General features: G+C 36.6%; 2 protein-coding genes and 1 long non-coding RNA gene across 4 annotated transcripts; 1 reads left to right on the top strand and 2 right to left on the bottom strand.

Annotated features, from left to right (window-relative positions):
- Positions 1 to 48: 48 nt before the first annotated feature.
- LOC139192203 (uncharacterized) lies at positions 49 to 1155 on the bottom strand. Of its 2 annotated transcripts, none has more exons than XR_011576151.1 (3): positions 1016 to 1155; positions 489 to 555; positions 49 to 346 (listed from the first exon to the last, which is right to left on the bottom strand). It is a non-coding gene; the product is annotated as an uncharacterized lncRNA (long non-coding RNA). The 2 variants fall into 2 exon arrangements; XR_011576150.1 differs by lacking the exon at positions 1016 to 1155 and adding an exon at positions 685 to 823.
- Positions 1156 to 2480: 1325 nt separating this feature from the next.
- Positions 2481 to 4501, top strand: LOC103441887 (deSI-like protein At4g17486). Its single transcript, XM_008380609.4, has 3 exons — positions 2481 to 2986; positions 3454 to 3741; positions 4057 to 4501. Exons 1-3 carry the CDS (start codon positions 2848 to 2850, stop codon positions 4317 to 4319), a joined length of 690 nt encoding a protein of 229 aa, XP_008378831.1. The 5' UTR covers positions 2481 to 2847; the 3' UTR covers positions 4320 to 4501.
- A 6074-nt stretch (positions 4502 to 10575) lies between these two features.
- Positions 10576 to 12218, bottom strand: LOC103441769 (uncharacterized). Its single transcript, XM_008380475.4, has one exon. The coding sequence runs from the start codon at positions 11795 to 11797 to the stop codon at positions 10763 to 10765; it is 1035 nt and encodes a 344-aa protein (XP_008378697.1). The 5' UTR covers positions 11798 to 12218; the 3' UTR covers positions 10576 to 10762.
- Positions 12219 to 16979: the final 4761 nt, after the last annotated feature.

Raw genomic sequence — 16979 nt, 5'->3', positions numbered from 1 at the left:
GAAAATCATACTACGTATAAGTATGAAATCAAAAGTAAATCAACGATAAATCTAGAAATACACCAATCAATATCTCAATCGTAGCATAAGTAAAATTAGGTGCTCATCAATCTATGCTAACATACGAGTTCATGCCGAGGGAATTTTACATGAACAGGACTGGGTGTAATCATAATATACACTATAGTACTACAATCATATGAATATTGGCTCCAGACGCATCACATACGAGTCGGAGTTACCTATAGCAACATGTACGACAGGACTGGCACCTACAATGGATCCAAGGTGAGCGTGCAATACGATGTGCACATACACGTGAAGCCTGCCCTGGCCGGGGCAAGTACTACACAGGTGCAAGCATGCATGATGAGCAAGTATAATGTATGTGATCATGACATGACAATATATATATCAATTCAAAAGCACATGTGGAAACTATAAAACTTTGTGTGTGTGTGTGTGTGTGTAAACAAATGTCCACTTACTGATACATCAATGGATCGTAGCCTCCTAGCCTTGTTTGTCCTCGTACCTCATTGGAGTAAGTCTCACCTATATGTGAAATAACTTTAATAATTAATTAATTAATTAGGACCTACACAAAAGGCTAGGAAAATCCCTCATAGTTTGCTCAAACGGCAAGTTTAAATATACGAAAACATTCTACTCGATGTCACGAACCCGTACACGTTAAGCACACGGCGGCCAAAGGCCTAACGTGCCCTCATGCGCCGTCAAGTTGCAGCCACATGTGTGCCCATGCCCCGGATAAACTGACAATAACTCTAGGGTAATATTCCTTCAAACTTGACGAAATATTATGTTAAACAATAACGGCATTAGAATATGGAAATGAAGCTTATGAAGAGTAGAACAAGTCTATACGGAAAAATTTCAAATCTTCACCGGTTTCTGGAAAATTTTCAAATCTTCATATCTTCTTAATTTCTCAACCATTTTTGACAAACTTTATATGGAAATGAAGCTTATGAAGAGTAAAACAAGTCTATACCTTTTGGAATTCCAAAAAATGGATAGAAAATTGACTGAAAAAGCTCAAAAGTCTCAAATTTAGTTTATACTCCTTGAAACTGTATGTTTCGACGTTGGCTTCTCTCCCAACTTAGGTTAGTGGCCACAGGGAGTTGCGTAGGTACTTCCAAAACTTCCAAAACATTGTAACTCACACGGGAAAACGTCAGAGAATCCATACCCAAGTTGGAGCTCCGAGTTGGACAATGGACACTCAAAACTCGTCCATTTCTTGATCGATTCGTACGGATGAGTTCGTGGGTTTGAGAGGAACATGATGGTGGTGGTTTAAGGGTCGATCTATGAAGTTTTGAAGGTGGTCCTCGTTGTTGCATAGAAGAGAGAGTGACGTGTGAGGAGAGACGAAGGGGAGAGAGAGAGAGAGAGAGAGAAAGGTGACAATTTCTGATTGGGTAGAGAGAAAGAGATTTATGATTGGGTGAGGGAAAATAGGAGTGAAATTGATTGGTGAGAGAAAATAAGTCACGGGTCCAGGAGAAATGATAAGGTTTTGTACAATTTGGAATCAAACCAAATCTAACGCACCTTATCAAAAACAGTACCTTCCAGTACTAATAATTAACGCACACGTGTACAATTCTACCCATCGTTAACACACTTTAATTAAACGTAACTTTTTCGTTACAAAATCGTTTCGGGTCTAACTCGAGCTCACGCGATCGTAACAACGAGTACTAACTAATTACGGTATTGAGAAAAATAATTTAAAAGCCAAATAACTACGTCCACGACAGGTTTCACTTTGCCAATAAGAGCATAAACGTGAATTTACACACTCGAAGAGAAAATTACATGAAAAATTAAGGATGGATCGTCGCATCATCTGTTCCCCATTTCCTTCCCACTTTAGTGCCAATAAGCAAGGTCAAATATTAAACCACTAATCCCAATTCCCAACAATTTAATCCAAGGAATATTGCATAAAGCACACCCAACAAGGCAAACCAAGACTTAGCTTATATGTTCGGTTGGAAGAAAGTTAAGGGCACAACCTTTCTCTTTCCCTTCACCAATCACCCCAACTCCTGGAAAGAATAATACATAGATGAGAAAGAGTCCTTACTCAAAATTTCTCTTTGTCGATTCATAAAACTTCGTATTTGTGATCAATAATGTTTATATTATAAAATATTTTTTAAAAATTAATTAAAATTAAAATCATTTAGTTAGGTATATAAAAACAGATGAACAATTTTCAAAGCTATATGATTAAAAATACGAAATTTTTTGAGTGAGAATTTCTACCATCTTTAACCAGCCGACATTACTCACCATTTTATTTTATTTTTTAACAACCATTTTATTGTTAAAAACTCCAAAAAGCGTGACTGGATTTTTCACAAAAGTTCCTTTTATATTCTTACTTGGTGTCTAATATTTGTGGCGGCTACTTTTAGCAAATTTCAGTTATGGATTGGCATTTTATTGGTAATTAATTCGACTTGTAGGGACTTTTTTGTGACTAGAAAATTTACTGACAGAACAGGAAGCTTCCACTTTTTGCTATAAAACCGAGCTCACGGCGCAGACACTTTCGGCCGCCGGAGCTACCTAAGATTCGTCTTCCAAGAAAAAAATTAAATTAAATTATAAATATCTCTGGAAAGAAAATTCTCCGAATCTTCTCTTCCCGTTCTGACCTCCCGAAACCTCTGCAATTTCCGAGGCGCCCTCGGTTTTGGCAGTTCTCGCTGGCTTTTGGGGCAGCTGGAGCTCTCCGTTTACGAATTCAATTTTGATTCGGGAGTTTTTGGATTCTAATCTTCACGGGCAGAGAGATAGAAAGAGAAAATGCTTTGTAGGATGGTATTGGTGCCGAGGAAGAAGAAGATTGGGAAGGTGCCCGTTTATCTGAACGTGTACGATCTTACTCCGATCAATGGCTACGCCTATTGGCTCGGCCTCGGAGTCTACCATTCCGGCGTCCAAGGTAATGAATTTTAATAGGTTTTTCGTTTTTTTTTTTTTGGGTTATCTTCTGTTTGGCTGTGGAGAAAGTCTTAGATCTGGTCGTGTGTTTTGGTTGAATGAAAACTCAACAAATTGGTATCAAAGTCTAAATTTTTGGATCCGGGTAGTGGAATTTCGATAAAGTTGAACTTGGGTTTTATGTTTTAGGAAGAATCAAAGAGTTTCTGAGTGATTTGATTCTGAAAGGGTAATAAGAATTCTGTTTTCATGTTTTGGGTTTGATAAATTGAGAACCTTTACTCTCGAATGAACTCAATTCCAAGAAATTTTCCCAATTTTTAATTGATTTTATTATTGTGGTAATAAAAAAGAATATACATATGTTTGTTTGTTTTCATCCTTTGATTTGAGATCTTTATGGTAGACTTGTATGTGGATATTTGTATTTGTTTATTGGCATGAATGTTTTATTTTAATGCGATGCAGTACATGGCGTTGAATATGCCTTTGGAGCTCATGACCATGCAACGACTGGGATTTTCGAAGTGGAACCGAAGCAATGCCCCGGCTTTGTGTTCAGAAAATCAATTTTGATCGGAAGAACGGATTTGGATCCGAAGGAGGTCCGTGCATTTATGGAGAAACTAGCGGAGGAATACTCCGGGAACACGTACCATCTTATCACCAAGAACTGCAACCACTTCTGTAATGATGTGTGCACCAGATTGACGGGGAAGCCTATTCCTCGCTGGGTCAACCGCCTCGCTCGGCTTGGTAAGAAATCAAGCATCTATTATCAGTTCTTCATGATCTCGCCATTGTTAGTATATCACCACCATGAAACAAAACCACTTTTAGTAGCATACCATGAATGCCAATGCCACATGACAACCAAAACTTCCAGTGTTTCCTGTCTTTAGATTCAGTTTATTGCACATAGGATTCGAAGCTCATTGGAAAATAACAATTTGGAATGATTCTGTATTGTTAATTATCTGTCCATTGTATAATCTTTTTGGGATGTCTATGATGTTAGGCAGACTTTCTTGTTCCCTAATAATTCATATGCGTCATTGTGGTGAACCTTAGGTTTCTTCTGCAATTGTGTTCTTCCGGCTGGTCTGAACGAAACTAAGGTTCGACAAGTAAGATCAGACGGGGTTTGTAACGGAGACAAGAAGAAACTGAGAAGCCATTCGACTAATTGTGCATCCTCAAATCCTCGGTCCTCTTCATTAAAATCTTCCACTGCAGAGTCTGCAGGCAGAAGTAGTAGACAAAGACACTGCGTTCCTCCGTCTCAATCTTTGGTCCATTCTTCCTCAACCTCGGCGGTTACTCTAAAGCTTTGACACTGTTTTTAGTTTTGAGACTAGGGTTTTAGAATTTCAATTGCACAAAGGAATGGGGGAAATTGCAAATTCTATTTCTTTCCCATGATGTAATCTGTTTGCATTGCTGTGTAAACAGCTGCTTGAAATCGTTGAAGTCCCGCTGTTTTCTGTATAAAAACAAAATGGTTCATGTTTTGACACATTGCTGTGCAGACCTATGAATTTTCGCAACCATTTGGTATGGCACCTCTCACACAAACACCAGTCCGTCTAACTGAACTGTTCGATCTGATCTAAGATCTAACGCGGGCCCCACTTGGTACGAAAGATGCCTTAGGTAGGCAGTCCTTCGAAAGTTTCTCTGTAAATGTAGGCGTGCATTGTGGATAGTAGGTGGGTGGGAGACCCTAGTAGGTTTTCTCATTATGCCTTCATTTCGTAGTCTGTTTGGGGTCCCCGCATTTTTGGTGAAAAACTTTCTCATGTGGGTGGTTGGTTTTTGAGTTCTTGTTCTAATCTTGGGGTTCAGTTTGGGCTTAATTCGGGCTTAATTCAAATAGATCACCCAAATATTTCGGCTTTGGCTCGTGGATTCTAAGTAATAACAGGCCCACAAGACATTATGTGGGTTGTTCATATGAATTAAACTAGATTTTTGGACAGACCAAAATTCCGAAGTGTATGTCAAAGTAGATCTTAGTTAACCAGTTAGTCAAGACCGTGTATATCGTTTGTACCTACGTCTGAATCTCCGGTCTTCCTTGTAAATTAGAGTGGGTTAAAATATGCCTTCGGAAAAAAACATTGAGTGTCTGCATATTAGTTTACACCTCAAATTTGTACAGGGTCTTTCACAAATAAGCTTCTCAAAACTCCATTTCATTACATCTGAATCGAGCAAGTGAAGTGAAAATACCTGTAACTGGCAACCACAACCCCTACTTAATGTCAATGTTTTCCGGCTATGATGATTAAAGTTGCTCAAGGTTCATGAACCCGCAAATCCCTATTTCCAAGAAACTTGCACACCACGTTATTTTTTACGATTTTCAAAAGTCTTTGTTGCAACCGATTTAAAAGTACTTGGAACCTTTACGTGCAAGTTCAAACTTTGACTTATTTTATGGATGCAATGTTTTTGGTCTCCAGTATTCACACGACTGGCGGATCCATTAAGGGGCAAGGAGGGTCAACCCTCCGAATTTTAGATGAACGTCCATATATATCTTAGGTGCTGACCCTCCGAACCTCGGTGATGTCCATGGATACCTTGAGTGTTGCCCTTTTGACTATTAAAGTTGGCTTCATATTTGCCCTCCAACCGACTTCAGGCCTATCAAAACCCGATGAATGTCCATGAATACCTTGGGTGATGCCCCTTGCATACATTAACATGTCTGTAGTATGCATTTTCAAATGATTTCAGGCCTACCAAGACTCGATGAAATGACGATATGCATGCTATTTCTGGTATAAAAAAATTTGCGCATTGCGCGCGCTATTCTTACTGACCCCCCTAATATTATTTCCTGGATCCACCACTGATTCACACACACTTCCTTTTACTTTCCATATATTTTTCTCAATTGTCGACCATCGGGATCAAACAAATTGAAGAAGATAAAAGGAAAGAAATTAACTTGGAGTGTGTTAGTGATAAAAAAAGATGTGTGTGGATAGCACCAACCTATTTTTTGAACTTGTGCTATACCATATGCGTTGTGAATTACTTTGTAAGTACTTTTATTTTTTTTTACAAAGATAAACGAATTTATTTATGGGCTGCTTAATAAACATTTCGTTTCTAGTTTTCACTTTTTGAAAACTGGAAACTAAAATCTTGTTTAGTAACTATTTTAAGTTTTCAATTTTCATCATAAAAAGTGAAATTAACTACCAAATAATTTCAGATTATAAAGAAAGGTAAAAAAAAAAAATTAAAAAAAAAATTGAGAACAAATGGACCCCAAATTTAGTTGAACGTTGTTCCTTATTTGGTGAACGTGAAGTAAAGGTACCTAGTAATGAAAGAAATCGACAAATTCCATACCCGTCCATAGCAAGACAAGACAAACAATCTGCATGTGAATTGTGAAACCCTACTTCTCTATCCTGCGTCCCTCTCTCTGTGCCTTTCTACTAGATTCTCTGGAGAGATGCCCACCTTTTTAAAGGAAGCATCCGGAGTCCGGACAACAACTCTGCGCCTTCAATTGCAACCCCACCTTCAACGCATCCTGCATGTCCCATGACTTATTTTTCTTCGGATCGACACCCGGGATTCATCGATATTTAAACGGTTAGAATGAGATTGATACATGCAAATTCAATCGTTCACTACACTGGTACATCTCATATACTGTTACATTGCAGAATTTTGATCGACACAAAGGGGCATTGTTTTGAAGTGAAGTGATTATCATGAGAAAGGTAAATGTTAGAATCAATCGAATCCATACAAGTTGGTCCTAGATCTTTTCATGGTTTATGACTTGCGCATGGATATACAGGTTGATTCTAACTGTTCTCTCCTTTTGAGTTCTACATGTATGTACGATAGAATCATCGTAGGCATGCTAGCAACGGATCCCTACGCTCCTCTTCCTAGCAAATCAAGGTATTATACCTTAAGAAAGCTTGTCAAGTCACGGAAGGCAATTCATGCATGAGATATTGACTAAAATCGATCCTTTTTTGGGCAGCAAATAAGGTGGATTGAGTCTTGTTTTCAATAGTCGGCTGTGGGGGAATTTCACATTAGTAGAGAAGACTGCATACTAAACTTGTGCACAAACACGTGCGAATTGGATAACATCACAAAGGTTATTTGTACCAATTTGACAACCTCAGCAGCCGATGCTTCAAAACCCACTACAAAAAGGAAACATGAAGAGTTTTATTTGTCAATTAAACTACCAATTAAACAAATTCATCGTTCGGATAAACCCTTTAGCAAGTAAATCTAGAACTGCTTGATTAGGACAATGTTCGCATTAGGCAAGATAATTTTTAGATGGAATCTTGTGTTTTAGGAAGAAAAAAATCTCCTCTAATAATGTGATCAGACAATCTTGCTCAAAATTTTATCGTAAAGAATATCACTTAGGTTTTTGAACGTTACTTACACAAATAATTTTCGCACATTTTTATTTTATCATTACTAGATCGTCCAGGTCTCCGAAAGGGTGGGAGAGACATGAAAGAGTCTTCCGGTTCAACAGTCAACCCTGCCACCACCACACTGATGTCATTTTGTTTTGTGTGGTCACGACTAAATCATGTCAACATTTTATATTTTTTTTATAAAGATAATAAGGTAAAAATAAATAGTAATATAAAATATTGATATAATTTAACTGTGAGCACATAAACAAAATAAAAAGTACGGAAGGATACCAAAAATAGAAGGCAAACAATCTTTGTCCATACTAATTACCACCTTCTGACGTTTTCTTTCCCAATATTCATATCCTTTGACCGGTTCACACCACTTTGGGTCAGGTCTGGTCTCCCAAGATTGTCCTTTTCATTTATCATTTTTCCTGACCCAAATCCACCGTCCAGTGTCAGTTTATTTATCGACCCAAGAGACGGTCAGCAAATTTCACGGTTCAGATTGTGCCTAAAGGACCAAGATATTGCTTATTATTTAATTAAATAATAAAAAAGTAATAAATAAATTACCCGGCTCACAAGCAACTTGTCCAGTGTCGCCAACTTAGGAAAATTTCATATGAACAACTCTACCACACTCCCCCAATCAAAATGTCACCGCTCACGCCACACCACAAGTCTGAATCTAAGGTCCATTTGGTACTAAGAATTTAACTCAACATTTATTTATTTTTCAAATTCATGTTTGGATTTGAATTTTTAATTCAAAAATTTGTTTGGTATTCCCTTCTTAAAAATTCAGTCGTATTAAAAATATAGAGTTAATTAGATTTAAACGCTCAAAAATTGAATTTCTTTTATTAAACATCCATGCCTTTTAAAATTTTGATCAAGACGCTTTGGTATATTATATTAGGCCACATCAGTATTTCTTATTTTTAAAATTTTTAAGTTAAAATTTTACATATTGATTTCTAAATTTGTCCTTTTAATTAGTTAAGAGAATTTTTTTTTTCATCCGGCCATTTTTTTATTCATGTATTTTAGGAGTTGTGGACTCTTTTTTAGGAGATAATTTTGGTTTTTTCGCTCAACATATTTATCCAATTATCTCTTTTAATTTTTGTTTTCATTCAAAACATTTTTTTATCCTAAAATTGAAAAAAATAATTGAAATGATGGACGCTTAGATTTTTTTGTTTGTTTATTATTTAGTATACTTTTTGTTAGATAATTATTTTGTATACATTTGAATTTGTACATATTGTTGATTAGTGATAATGGTACGTTTATTGTTGGTTATCATATATTCGTTTTGTATTGATTGGTACGTTTATTTTTAATTTTTGCGTGTACATATCGTTGATTGGTACGTTTAGTTTTAGCTTTTGGTACGTTTTATTTTAACTTTCAGTACGTTTAGTTTTAGCTTCCGGTACGTTTAGTTTTGTTCTCGTTGATTGATAGATTTTTTTTCACGATTTTGTTACGATTGTTTTTGTATACATTATGGATTGCACCATTTAGTATCATATGGGTACGATTAATATTATACATATTGTTGATTGGTACATTTACTTTTGTTCTTCAACGTTGTTTACTAGTACGTTTATTTCCGGTTTTAGTAGGTTTGTTTTCATACATATATTTTTTTATTGGTACGTTTGTATCATTCTCGATGTTATTTTCTTATATGAATTACTACAAAAATTTATATATGGATTCCTACAAATATCTTAAATGGTATTTTATTTCTTCATTGAAAGGAAAAAAAAAATCAAACGGCAGGGTATTTTATTCCTTAATAAATTGTATATAATAATTTTCTTTTTGTATAATTATCTTTAGAGGGAATCAAACAACCTAGATTGTAGGAATTGTTTCAAATTCAATCTCTGCATTTTTTTCCTAACGTGAAGAATTTAGGCAGTAGTGGTAAGATCTGTAATTTTGGTACAAATAAAGGATATTTATGATAGATGAGACTCCAAATTTGTAGGAAAAATGTTTAATTAAATCTCTAAAACCAACAAATGTTTAGTCTATAGAGTTGAAAACTCAGGCACTTATATCAAAACGCCCCAAAAATATAATAATAAAAAAGAGTTCAAACTCTCCTCTTCTCTTCTCTTCGCTCCCGCGTCGGCCACTTCGCTGGCCGTTCCTCTGAATCTGTAAAACCCCGTCAATTTCTCTCTCTCTCTCTCTCTCTCTCTCTCTCTCTCTCTCTCCCTTGCTTCCGCTTTATCTTTCTTACTTCAAACTCGCGCTGACAGCAAAGGAGGCCCGTTAGGTCGCCGATTTCAGAACTGAAGTCCAGCGACCTCTAAAACCAAGAGAAAAGACAGAATGAGGTGCGATTCTAATCCAACGCGCCACCATTGCCGGTAGCCGTTCGCCGCCATTGATTAATCTTGGCCCAGGAGAGGGAGAAGGATGGAGGATCTATGGGGGGATTCGACAATAAAGTTTTGCGTTTGAGTTATTTTTTTGTTCTGTTTATGAGAATTGAACTACCAAACAAGAATTTTTAATTTGTGACTCAAAACTTATTTATGAGTTGGTAAAAGTAAAATTCAAATAGACTACTATTTTTACACCTTTTTATTTTCTTTGCTTTTTTTAGTGTAAAAACATTTTATGCTAATCTATACTAAAAAACAGAAAGGCAAAAAAAATTAGAGAGTTTTAACGAAAAACTCGTGATACTGTTCACTTTAACGAAAAATCATATTTTTATACTACAAAATCAAACTTGATACCATTCACTCTACCTTTTATTTTGTTCGTTAACTCTCAAAATTTTCAGATCATTTTCATTAATTTTCTTAAAAAATTAAATGCAAGTCACAGCGAATTGAAAAACAATGTCCAAATCATGAAGGCAATCACCACTTGGTACCAAATATTGTGTGGGAATTTCCTTCCAACAAATGAAGCTCGAATAAACGCTCATAACAATTTGAACTATTAACACGATGGGAGAGGAAATGCTGATGTTTTCCTTCAATCTTTCACAAACTTGATTACATAAACAACACGAAAATTACAAAAAATCAACAACAGGAAACCAGCCGGGTTTCTCTTTTACTTGCCAAGTATAGTAATTAGTAACTAGCTAGATATATTTGTTAGCTCTAATTATTTATGAATTTCGTAATTTATGCTTCTCAATTAAATCGGAATTTATTCGATTTATGTTCAACAAACAAATGGGTTAGTAAGAGATTACAGGCTAATCATTATATAATCCAATCCCACCAAGGATTAACATCTCAAACACACACACACTATACTAGTAGCTTCAAGAATTTAATTGAATTGATTGGATTGGACTGGACTGGACTTCACCTTTTCCAGGCATAAACCAGCAAAGAAAACCCAGCAGGACCGCCGCTGAGCTCGCTCTCCTCCGTGCTCGCCCACTCCATCACCGACGAACTTCCACCGGAAGACCCCGCCGACGACATCGAAACCGACGAAGAAGACAAGCTCTTCCCCATCTTCCGCCACTCAATCCCGCTCATCCCGAAATTCCACGAATTCAGATGACCCAGTTGGTAATTGTTCTCTTTAATCTCCTCGTCTTCTTCGAATCTGAACATGAACACCGCGTGGCCGTCGTCGCGGCAACCGTCGCTCTCGAAAAGCCAGTTGTAGACGTCCCACGAGATCTGCAGCGGGGTCCCGTCGACTTCGATTCGCTCGTTCCCTCTGAATTTCCACTTCAACCGCTTTATCTGCAGGACAACCTGGCCATCGACGCTAAAGCAGAGCCGGGTCGGGTCGGCGTTTGACCCGCAATCGATTCGGATCTCCCGCAATTTACCGCCGAACCGGGCCATAGTGGTGTAGATTTTCTTGGCGATGACGTGCTCTCTTTTCAAGATTGGGATTTGCGGAGTCTCAGATTTTCGGGCCCGGGTCTTGGAGTAGGCTTCGCGGGTCAAATCGCCGACGAGGAGGGTCATCTCGTTGTCGACGACGACGGCGATGTAGAACCCGGATTGGGGTTCAGGTCCGGAGCTGAACCGGGCTTTGGAGAGGTCCCAGAAGAGGAGAATGTTGGGGGAGAGCTTCTTGGAGCCGTGCTTCTTCCAGAAGAGAAAGGGCTTGATGTGGAGGTGGAAGTAAGGGGAGGAGAGCGACGGAGGGAGGGGCGAGTCGAAGGAGTGGTGGAGGAGGTTGAGGTGGAGGGAGCGGCCGAGGAAGGAGCGGGACCAGGTGAGGGAGAAGAGGGCGTGGTCGGTGTGGTAGAGGCAGGTGGTGAGGTTGGGGTGCCCGGAGATGGGAGGCGGCGGAGACGGTGGTGGGAGGCGACGGTTGATGGAGGTGGAGGGGCGGAAGCAAGAAGGGAAAGCGGAGGAGTAGTGGCGGGACATTTGGGTGGTGGGGTTTTGGAACTTAGTTAGATTGTAGTGTTGGGTTGTGTTTTAAGGGAATCTTCGAGGGTTTTGGTGCTTTTTGGAGAGAGAGGGCGGGGGAGAGGGAGAGGGAGAGAGAGAGAGAGAATTGGAGAGAGACGGTGGAAAGGGTATGGGGTTTTATGGGGGGATATTGGGAGGAGAGAGGGGGAGAGAGAGAGAGAGAGAGAGAGGGAGGAGTGAGAGAAAAGCGTCTGTCGCCGTGTCACGGACTTCACAGATGAAATTGGGAGGGACAAAGGTACGGAGAATAGAGACTGTCAAGAGAGAAATATTGGACTTTCAAGTTTCAACCAACACGTAAAAAGAGTTCTATTTGTAAATTGTACATGCTCTTTTTGCATGAACAAATAGAATGGATCACAACATTTTAATTTAATAAGTTGTGGATGGGTACTAAATACGATGGTTTTATACATTTTATGATCTGTTTGGTACCTCTTATATTGGCATAGAAAAAAAAAATTTGAGACGGAAAAGATTTAAGTGAAATTATGAACATTGTCTCACTGTAACAATTCAAAATCCATCGTGCTAAATGTATATAAAGTAATGAATTAAAAGTATGATATACATTAAAATTAGGGGTGTGTGGGTGTGTTATCCACACACCATCCACACATTCATTTTTACTTCTTTCACACCCCTTGTTAATTTCTGTCATTTGATCTTTTTTAATTCATCTAATCCGACGGCAAAAAATTAAAAATGTGTGAGAGAAGTAAAAAAGAGTGTGTAAATATCACATCTCTAAAATTATATGCACATGCTAAACTGTGATTGATTCGTAAATAAATCGTAAGTTTAGTTTACATAGATGAGGAGAAGTAAAAGAGAAACATGAAGACGTGCAGGGAGGAAGAAAAGGGCAAGAAAATGAGAGATTTTTCAGTGTGATCGGTACACAGAGTAGTACATCACGTGTTACTAAACAAATGATGGGATATGTGTGCTAAAAAGTTAATAATTTAAAAAATAAAATTTCCCACTATTTCTATTAAAACACGTGATGTACCACTTGTGTTCCCGTCACAACTAAAAATTTCTCCAAGAAAAGAGGCTGAAGTAACTCTCACGCCACGTGATTTGTGGTAAACTATGAAAATTCTTCCTATCTATTATTAAATCTCAAACATTATGGTAACACGTAAAAGTCAAGGCAGGGCATTCTCTTGGGGCCTTTGAAATTTGAATGAAAAATTGGAAATGGCCAAAGTCTCTCCCTAAAGCGCGTCAAGAACCAAATTGATCAACTTAGAACCATTTTTGTACGTTACCAACAAGTTTAGCAATATTCGGTTACTACTTAATTGGAGAATGTCTCAAAGTTCATCTTAAACTAATATAGTGACTGTATGAGTGTATAATGAGCTCGATCGTAAATCACATTTGCGGATTGTAAAAATATTTTTGTAAGTATTTTATCATTTTTTGTACATGACTAACTGGTCGAGCGATACTTGGTTTTTACTTAATCAAAGTGGATCTCGAGGATAATATATATTTATAGTGAGCTTGATATTATGTTGTGGCACGTTGTGACTTACGTTGATGAATTAGCTGATTATATATTGTAAAATATTTGTAAATGTGTCGTCTCTTATAAAAGAACAAGCAAATCGATGAACTTGAAACATTCCTTTAATTTAAATGGGACTAACAAGGTAAAATCCTTTCATAGTATATGATTCTATTACTTTCGTGCAAGTTCCTTTCACTTTATATTCCTTGGACTAACCGGACAAATATCATAGCTTTAATCCCAATCTCTCAGCCTTTTTCTCGTATTTAACTTTTTACTCTTGTATAAATAAGAGAAAAATACAAAGTAGGAACAACTCTTACATTCGATGGCGGAACCATTAAAGGACCAGAATAGTAGGATTTGTTCTGCCTTTTTCTTCTTGTTATTATAACAGATGTGGTTGAATACTAGTCTAATATTCTTAAAATTCTAGTGTATTCTCAATCCAAACTCTTTTCCATTTCAGAACGTGTTTCATTTTCTCTCCATTCTTCTTATTGCAGTGCAGTCTTCATTTTCTCCTCCTTATTCTATCAACTTTTCTTTGGCTTTAACTTATATTTTTAAAAATTATTGCTTACCCTTTACCTCATATTCAGGTTTCTGTGTTGTGAAATGTTTAAAATTATTTATGCTGAATTAGAAGTTTTTCAATTTTTATGCAAATTACTCAAATCTCTCATGTTACGCATTCAAATTACTTACGTATGTAAGAGACTCTCCCACACATGAAATCTTAATTCCGTCACTACTTACATCGTATGTGATCAACGTTGAGACCTGTTAGAACCAAAGTACAAAAAATAATGTTTTTGTAAATAGTTTATCTACAAATAACCTGATCCTACAGTACTGACTACAGAATAGTGGGGACATCCATATAGAGGCTGAGATGAGATAGCCAACCCTAAATAAGTGTATTTTTGGATTGAAACATGGCATGCGTAATTTAATAAACAGCACGCCAATCCAATCCAAGTTGCACGGCAAATCACAGCAGCCACAAAAGTTTACAGAAGTATTTTTACACTAAGAAGAATCGAACGCAAAATTTACAGAAGTTTTTTTTCTTGAGAACATCGATATTTTTATACTAAGGAAAGAAAAACTCATCATTTACAGAAGTTAAATCTAAACTTTCGACAAATAAGAAGCATAACATTAGATCGTAGTACAGAAAATGAATAGTCATGATTGAGTTGAGAAAATATTATTTTTGCTTACTAGCTAATCTAATGGGAGATGCAATCATACCAACTCACTTATATCGAATCTTATTAGAACTTTGATATTAAGTGAATTTGAACAAGAACCGTATTAAGATAGGTGACCTTTTAGGAAGTGCTCGTATTGCATCCTCTCTTTTTGTTGACCAAAAAAATCTTATAAACATAAATCTGAACTATTAGGTGTTTTCTAGTAGTTCAGACTATTCAAAACTCCGTAAGCGTATCAGACAGCGATGACCCATTTATTTTGCTTTTGTCATCAAACAACCATAGAAATCCAAAGCATTTTGTGCTTGGCAAATGTCATCCTTTATTTTGTCTCCTTCCTTGGTCTTCTGCTTTAAAATTGCCAGCTGGTCCATTAGGTACTCGACCGTTCCTTTTAATTGTACTTTATCTTTACAAATCAGTCAGACCACAAATTAATGTGATTGTGAGGTTTTTCTGATGATTTTTTTTGTGAAATTTCCAAGAAATTGAGGCATATGAAAATGTTGGGCCAAGGGAAGATGCTCGAATGGAGCGTGTGACAGACTCTTAATCAAGATTAAAAAAAAAGAATGCTAGACATTTGATAAAATGACGCTATATTATGATACATTACTACTTATTGTATACTTAGTGTCGTCGTATAATATTTATAGTATGTTATTGAATTTTCTTATATCTATACAAAATAGTAGTAAATGCAAATCAAGTTCAATTGCATTGACTATATTGATTTTGACTTGAACTTACACCGAAGTGTAGCATTTTGGAGTCTTCATATCGGTTTTAAGAAAACTAGTCAAAGTAAATGCTAAAGACAAGGGCACAGTAGTTAACCAATTTTGAGGGGACTTCAAGGAGCAGACTCAGTCCGGAGTGACTAGGGTCCAAATGAAAGTACTTCTAACCACTATTTTTCTTGCAATTTCCTGCACAAAAAGGCTCATTCAAGGAAGGAGAATGTTCGGAATCGTGGATCGAGAAATCCAGACAGTTTAAGTTTTTAGGTTTTTGTAAAGTGGGTTGTGATGGACTATTGAAGGTTATAGGATTGAAATTGAGTGGTCTAGATCTCTCGATTCACGGAATCCAGACACAAAAATCTAAAGTGGATCTCAATCTTTCATTCAAGGTCCTTATTTTTAGTCTATTGTATACAACCTTACATTCACTTGTATGTGAAAATGATTAAGTTTGGAAAATTCGGTTGTTAATTAAAAGTGTGTTGCTATACCGCTTTTAAAGTTTAACACTTAGTTAACTTAGAGGTAATATCAGTACTGATTAGTAGTGATCCGGTACACTGTTTCTGAAATTTTTAATTTTTGAACTAGAATATGCCCTAGGCGATGAAAGATTACAGGAGTGTAGAGGTTAACCTAACATTCATCAAGTCAAAAAACAGAGGAACCCAACCCCCACCATGTGCAAATATTCCCTAACCTTTAAGCATACTCTACAGCGCAGTCCACACCTAATTTTGCGGTCTTTATTTTCTGCGGGTATATGAATCTGGATTCAGCACGCTTACCACCAAACTAAGCCCTAAATCTTAAATTAAGAGCAGCTAATCCAATCCAACACTTCAACTTCTGCACTTAAAAAACAGAGTTAAGTTATACTTTCCCTTTGGATTCGGCCCCTATTTTAATCACCAATTTTAAATATTTTTAATGTTTTGGATTTTGGGTTTTTATAAAATTTAGATTGTCAACGTTAGGTACTTTTCCATAGTGGGTGACCCTCAAGTTGAATGAATTCATATTTGCAACAACTGAGTAGAGACTACTTCAAACTTAACAAAATGACAAAACATTTGGTATGATCGGAACTACTTTTGAAATCATTAAAAACGTTTTAAATTTGGAAGTTTTTTTAAAATGATTAAAAGTGCTTTTGATGAAAGTGTTTTTAGAATCAATCCAAAGTAAAAATGCAAGTGAATCTTAAAAAAAAAACGCTAAAACAGCTTTTTGCAAGTAACACGTAATGGGTACTTCATCTAAACCAAACTCACTTTCACTCATTTTAAAATTATTTCCCAACAAGCCATAAACTCTAATTAATAAAAACCCTTCCAACAATATTTCATAGTACAGTTTAAAAGTACTTGGATTATAAAATCACTAGCAAATGATAAACGTGAGTACGGATTATAAAAGGTTTATTATATTAACACCCCACAAATTATTGAATAAGCCACACATATTTAATACACTTCACATTTACTTTTTCAATGAAAAATTATCTTAATACACCCCACATACTTCCTCATAATACCCTCACATCTCACATTCTCAATATACACCTTACATTTTCTACATGCACCCCATATTTTCTATACAACCCACATTTCTCAAATCTTATAAAGCTTTTAATTTGGACAATAAATGCCGAA

This window comes from Malus domestica, chromosome 15 (genome assembly GCF_042453785.1).
Source record: "Malus domestica chromosome 15, GDT2T_hap1".
NCBI lineage: Eukaryota > Viridiplantae > Streptophyta > Magnoliopsida > Rosales > Rosaceae > Malus > Malus domestica.
Note: the sequence above shows the minus strand (reverse complement) of the source record. Positions and strands in the feature narration are given on the sequence as shown.